A 6665-nucleotide genomic window follows, 5' to 3' on the forward strand; every position below is an offset into this window, starting at 1 on the left:
TCTAGGTACTCTGGATTCCAGATTTGAATTGAAGTCTTTTTTCTTGTATTCTCTCCTGTTTATTGCTAGTGACAATACCTGTTTGCTGGGCTGTATAAATTTTAATCATGGGAGGAACGCTTGAATTTTTCGATTTCTGCACTTGATACCATTTTGATGTTGTTTACTTAAGTTCCGTCCTTGATTCCCATTGAGAATGAATAATGTAACACAGTTTTAGCTCTTCGAGTATTGGCATTGGGATTGTTCGTGGTTCTGGCGTTATGTACGATCTCTGGTTCTTGATTTGGATCACACAATTGCATAGTTATAAACTCTTTGTTGTGGCTTTCTGAATTCTTGTAATTTTACATATTAAAACAACCAGAAAGCTCCTCTGCTGCATATACGTATATACTTAGATGCGCGTATGGAGGCGTTACACAGTGTATTGAGAAGATCGAATGCCACAGCTAACTTCTCACTATGCCGGATGGGAAGGCACTGCACATGATACAAGGGTTTTTCTATCCGTGTTGCGGAATCCAAATTTAAACTTTTCTAACCCTCCATTTATACTAATGAATCCAAATCCAAATTTATACTAATGAATCATAGCTATTCACTCTAAAATATTTCTATTAAAGTAGTTTGTCATACTAATTAATATTTAAGATAAAGTTTATAAATATTTTTCTTCTAAAAATAAAATATATTTAGTAATTCACTTTTATTTGTTAAGAAAATTAAATTAATAGCACATCTAGTAATATACCCTTTTTGGTCATTTCACACAGGCACAGCTGTTTTACAAAAAAATTTACCAAACAATATCATACTGCTTTTTTTTTTCCAAAAGCACTTTTACAAAAAAGTTTACCAAACACTTTGCTGCTTTATTTCACAGCCGTTTATTCTCACAGCACAGCCGCTTATTCTCACAGCAATTTTTTTGTAAATCACATCAATACCAAACCAGCCCGAAGAGTTTGTGGTGCTTAAGATCATTCCAAAAAAGATGTCAAATTAAATACGTTTTCTTAATTTTTAATTCATTATTAAATACGTTTTGCTAATTTTTATTGTTTTAAAACATTTATTGTAATTAATTAGTGATTGGTGCGACGCTTCCATCTTAAAATTACAATTAAACCACTCACCGGAAAACACAAACCATGGCTGCTGCCAGGACCACGACGTCGAGCCCAGCCTCCGTCGACCTAAGTCTGGCAGTTCTTCCTCCCCGCTCGCCGGCGTTGAACTTCTTCCCAACCATGACCACCATGTGGGTTCCGTAGGCTCGACCTCTCTGTCTTCGACACCACTGTAAATACGAGTCACCCCACTTCTTCCTTTTCTTTGCTCCACCAACCACCACTGTAACATCCAATAATCCACTTTTCAAACAATAGCAGTGCAAAATTGCAAACCCACAACCCAAGGCTCTTAATTTCCAACAAATTATAATAATTTGTTACTTTTATTCATTTCTAAGAAAAAAGCGGAAGCTTTGAACTAAGAAAAATGGGGATTTGAGATTTCTTCTCTGGGACAACCATTTTGTTGAAACGATATCTATCTAGACCCGCCCAGGGAGCCCAGAATTAACAACGGACTCTCGATGGCCACAACTTCTTTTAGATCGGAGCTTCCAGTGCCATCTCTTCCTGAATCGGGCATCGCGGCGGGACATCCAATCCCCACCTACCCCTTCCACCTGATGTTAACCTTCCCCTTCCCTCTGTTCCCTTCGATCTCGACGAGCTCCGCCGCTAAATGGCTATGCAACTGATTGCACCGTAGTGACATCGCCGGAGCCGACGGTGGCGAGGCTTCTGAGGACGAGGAGGGCGGCGTGCAAGCTCTAATCGGACCGCGGTGGTGCTAAGGGGTTTAGAATCGAGAAAAATGAGAATTACTCGCCGTTGAAGAGTGAGGGTAACAATGGTGTCACGTCGCCGAAGCTGGTGAGAGGGGCCGGAGACGTCAGCGGACACGATCTACTCCTCGTTAGGTGAAAACCTGACGACGATGACGGGTAACGACGACGTCAAAAGGGGAGAGATGGTGGTGTTGGAAGAACGATGACAGGACAACAGGAACAAATTTGGGTGGGGTCCACTATATTTTAATTTTGTTTTGTTTTTAAATTATACAATAACAATTATGAAAAGAAAATAGTGTAATAAAATAATAGTTTAATTTGACATATTGGGTGAAGAGCAAAATTTTAAAAAATGTCACATAAGTTGTTAAATTCAAATTTTATGTTTAAAATTTGATATCTTCTTTGAAGATGATCGGAAGGTGCTGTCAAATTTGACAGCAAGGGACAGAGCTGTCATTCCATGTCATGTCACATCAGATTTGGCTTTTTGGTTGGAAACCATTGTTGCTGCCTTTTATGACTATTAATGCTGATTTGGACAATTTAGCATCTCCAAAGGAGATGCTCTAAGTTAGCAAATTGTGTTTGGGGTGCCACGTTGACGTGTTTTATGATAATTAACCATTATCTTTAAAAGAGTGGAGGTTATCCTTTCATAGAGATGAAGTTGGAGGAACTTTGTTGTGTTGGCTAATGGATATCAATATGTTTAATATGATGTTTCCATTTGTCGCGCGTTGTGATTAATCTCCAAGTTGGAGAAAAACTTCCTTTGATTATGAAGATAGCCAATAAGTGGTTGCCACATGTTGTGGCCCCCATATTTTTTCTATAGGTTTATGATACATTCCCTTACAAACAAAATTACTTGTTGGTCTAAACTAAATTTCTTATATAATAATAAAAAATGCTATGAATACCACATTTTCAAACTATAATTAACATATACATATGATATGAGAAATGATATGTATATGTTATGTTAATTAATGAGTTTAGAACCTAAAAGAGCAGGCAACACAAAAGTATCAGTAAATATAATTAGCTCATATATAAAATGGTAACATAAATTTAAGTGTTTGAATAATTATCTAGTAATTTACGTACGTACCATTTAAGGGGAAGAAGAAGAATTCTTCCATCCATGTCATGGGAGTTGAGTTGTTCCGCGCGGATGGAAGCGATCGAACTCGAAGGAAGGAATGAAGGGGTCAATGGTCTCATTCACATTTTCTCATTCTCCGTAACCAGTCAAGTCTGGCCAACACCAATTTTTTCTTTTCTTTTTTTTTAATTTTTGTATGAGTACGTCAATATTTTTATACTAAGAGAATGAGGAGTTCGGGTAAGCCACATAATAAACAACCTAACTTGATATCGATTTCGCCATCAACGAGATTTGAACTTAAAATCTCTTACTTCTAAAAAATACCACTAGACCGTAGTACTGAATAACTGAGTGACTAGCTAACATCAAATTAAAACAAAATAAATACACATTCTAAAATTCTAAATACAAAACAAAATATCTGCTCACCCATTTAATCCTAAAATAATAGTGCAAAAGACTTCACCCTCGCTGGGCCCTCCTCTCCTTCCCTCTTTCGCTGTGTCCTACTTATCCTGCGCACCCTCCTCCCGCTTATCCTGCGCTGCGCTTCCTCCGCCGGATTTGGTGCTCTCAGATCTCTCTCTACACACAGCCACCCACCCCAACGGACAAGACTAGTCCCTTCCCTTGTAATTAGTTTACAACAAAGAGCAAGCAGCACCGACTTGTCCTTTTCCCCTAATTTTTCTTTCTTTCAGGTACCATCTCTCTGTGTTTCGCACTCTCTTTTTCCCTGTCACTACTCTAATTCTCAGCTGCTGATACCGATCTATGCATTTTTCACCTTTTTTATTTTAATTCTTTTTCTAAACAAACAAAATTCGAATTTTGCTTTTGTTTTTGGTGGCGATTTGCTTGATCTCCGTGTTCAGTGGCTGAACTGAATTTGATTACTGGTTACATAATACGTACTGAAACTTGTATATTAATATTTTATCTGGGCTAAATTTCAATCTCATTTATTCAATTTAAATCTTAAAGGTGTTTTATTTTATAATTTTAATTTTGTTTTTGCTTTTGTTTTTGTGTGGGTAAAGAATCATGAGCTGCTTTGGCTGTTGCGAAGACGATGATATGCATAAAGCGACCGACCATGGAGGTCAATACATGATGAAAAATCCAGCAGGTATTAATCCAATCCACTCTCTTATATCTGCGGCTTTGTGTCTGTCTATTTTCGGAAAGTTTGTATCTTTTACTTCATTTCTTCTTGTATCTTTTGTTCCGTCGTCAATTTTATCAATTTTCGACCGAGTTGAATTTCATCTCCACAGGAAATGAGGGTAGCCATCATGCCCCAGGAACTGCACCCAGAGGTGCTCAACCCGTGAGGGTCCAGCCTATCGAAGTTCCTACCATACCATTTGACGAACTAAAGGAGATTACTGAAGGCTTTGGGACCAGTGCTTTGATCGGAGAGGGTTCATATGGAAGAGTATACTATGGGTTTCTTAAAAGTGGGCAGCCTGCAGCGATCAAGAAGTTGGATGCCAGTAAACAACCTGATGAGGAATTTCTAGCCCAGGTTTAGACAAGAGAACCCGTTATTTATTTTTGTTATTGAAACAAGTTTAAATTCATTTCTAAATTGACGAATGACGGATTCAGGTTTCTATGGTATCAAGGCTGAAACATGACCACTTTGTTCAACTGCTTGGTTACTGCGTTGATGGGGTTTCACGTGTTCTTGCCTACGAGTTTGCATCTAATGGATCTCTTCATGACATTCTACACGGTATGTAAGAGTAAGATAAAAGTGAAGCCTTAAAGATGGGATTGAGTTTAATGATTCTAATCTGGCTGCGCAATCTTGGTCGATGCATTGTTTGTGCAAGGAAATCAACTATTCTGCTTTTTATTGTTTAATCTTATTTCTCGCAAAAGCAGTTTCTTTCATTGAGTGAGACTAGACTACTTGAGAGCTGTTGTCTTAGCTGTTTCTCGAAACTACAGTATTTGACCTGATAATTTTGCTAATGCAGGAAGGAAAGGTGTTAAAGGGGCGCAACCTGGTCCAGTTTTGTCATGGGTGCAACGTGTTAAAATTGCGGTGGGTGCTGCAAAAGGGCTTGAATATTTGCACGAAAAGGCTGATCCCCACATTATTCATCGCGACATCAAGTCTAGCAATGTACTCATATTTGATGATGATGTTGCTAAGATTGCAGACTTTGATTTGTCCAATCAAGCTCCAGATAATGCAGCACGTCTTCACTCCACTCGTGTGCTAGGAACTTTTGGCTATCATGCCCCTGAGTAAGCTTTTAATAGGTCCTTCAAAGAACACATTTAGCAACGATGTAGCGCATTTGCTATTCTAAGCTAAAAATCAAACAGCCCCCTTCTTGATTGCTGAGAATCCTTTACATTACCTACTTAAGTGTTAAAGGCCAGGCAATAACCTACCTAATTTACCAATAGTGCTCCCTAAAAGTTTGGTATTAGGGTGCATGCAATGATCCCCAATATTCATTAATTTTATTTGTGGTTTGCAGATATGCAATGACTGGACAGTTGAACGCCAAGAGTGATGTTTACAGTTTTGGTGTTGTCCTGCTTGAGCTTTTGACTGGACGAAAACCAGTTGATCATACGTTACCACGGGGACAGCAGAGTCTAGTAACATGGGTACTATACCTGTGCTCTGTACACGTAGCACGTGCCATCTGTTTTTGAAATTATAGACATAAGAATATGTTCTTGTTCTTATATTGTAAATTTTTTTTAGTCAACCAAACTGATTTTTGAAGTATTTGGGTTGTCTTAGGCTACTCCAAAGCTTAGTGAAGACAAAGTTAGGCAGTGTATTGATTCAAGACTAGGAGGAGAGTACCCACCAAAGGCAGTTGCAAAGGTAATCACCATATCATTCCATGCATATATGCACACAAGCATACACCCATAAATATGCAATTCTGGTAATTTCTTGTTTCTGTTGGCACAAGGGTGGTGTTGCTGAACATGCATCTATTCCGTTTTCCCCCATACATTTGCATGTGGACAGTGCTTTTGCTTACCAAACATCTAAAACTTAATGCTATATTCTGTCTTGAATCTTGATTATAGATGGCTGCTGTTGCTGCCTTGTGCGTGCAATATGAGGCTGATTTCCGCCCGAACATGAGCATTGTTGTTAAAGCCCTCCAACCCCTGTTAAATGCTCGTCATGGACCTGCCGGTGAATCACCAAACTTGTGAATCTCTCAATCTCCCTCTCTGTCTCTCTCCCATTGCCTCTGAAGGTGTGTCGTGTGTGCATGTATGAGTAATTCAGCATGCAATTATTGTAACAAAGGGGATAGAGTTGTGAGGGTGGTCTGGTGGTATATTGTTTGCACAATGTTCTATATGCTTCTTTTTCTTCTTCTTTTTGTCCTCTTTTCGAAAGAGATGTACTATATTGCTTCATTATTTGCGGTGTATTTGATTTGTTCATAATGCAAGGTGGTATTTCATGTTTTTAAGAGCATCTCCAATTTATGCGATAAAATAACCAAAACTTTATTTTAAAGAGCCAAATCTATAAAAACAAACATTCAACAGATTCTACAAAAGAGTTTATGTTATAGCAAAATGCACTGTCATCTTTTAAATTTAAAGAGCAATGATTCATCAACTAAAATTAATAAAATTTAGGGTGGACGTTTGAGGAAGATGAAAAGGAAGATAATATTAAAAAAAATTAAT

General features: G+C 38.2%; 1 protein-coding gene across 1 annotated transcript; it reads left to right on the top strand.

Annotated features, from left to right (window-relative positions):
* The first annotated feature begins 3425 nt into the window (after nt 1–3425).
* LOC137739795 (pto-interacting protein 1-like) lies at nt 3426–6442 on the top strand. The gene is made up of 8 exons (XM_068479507.1): nt 3426–3676; nt 4016–4104; nt 4253–4503; nt 4587–4713; nt 4961–5234; nt 5474–5606; nt 5746–5832; nt 6045–6442. The coding sequence occupies exons 2-8, from the start codon at nt 4020–4022 to the stop codon at nt 6174–6176; spliced, it is 1089 nt and encodes a 362-aa protein (XP_068335608.1). The 5' UTR covers nt 3426–3676; nt 4016–4019; the 3' UTR covers nt 6177–6442.
* The last annotated feature ends 223 nt before the right edge of the window (nt 6443–6665 follow it).

This window comes from Pyrus communis, chromosome 7 (assembly GCF_963583255.1).
Source record: "Pyrus communis chromosome 7, drPyrComm1.1, whole genome shotgun sequence".
In the NCBI taxonomy this organism is placed as follows: domain Eukaryota; kingdom Viridiplantae; phylum Streptophyta; class Magnoliopsida; order Rosales; family Rosaceae; genus Pyrus; species Pyrus communis.

Bases quoted from the DNA above. Each gene is read 5' to 3' on its own strand.
- LOC137739795 (XM_068479507.1), top strand. From the start codon at position 4,020: ATGAGCTGCTTTGGCTGTTGCGAAGACGATGATATGCATAAAGCGACC. The intron at 5,607-5,745 runs GTACTATACCTG...GGGTTGTCTTAG, and splicing joins AGCAGAGTCTAGTAACATGG to GCTACTCCAAAGCTTAGTGA. The intron at 5,833-6,044 runs GTAATCACCATA...TCTTGATTATAG, and splicing joins CACCAAAGGCAGTTGCAAAG to ATGGCTGCTGTTGCTGCCTT.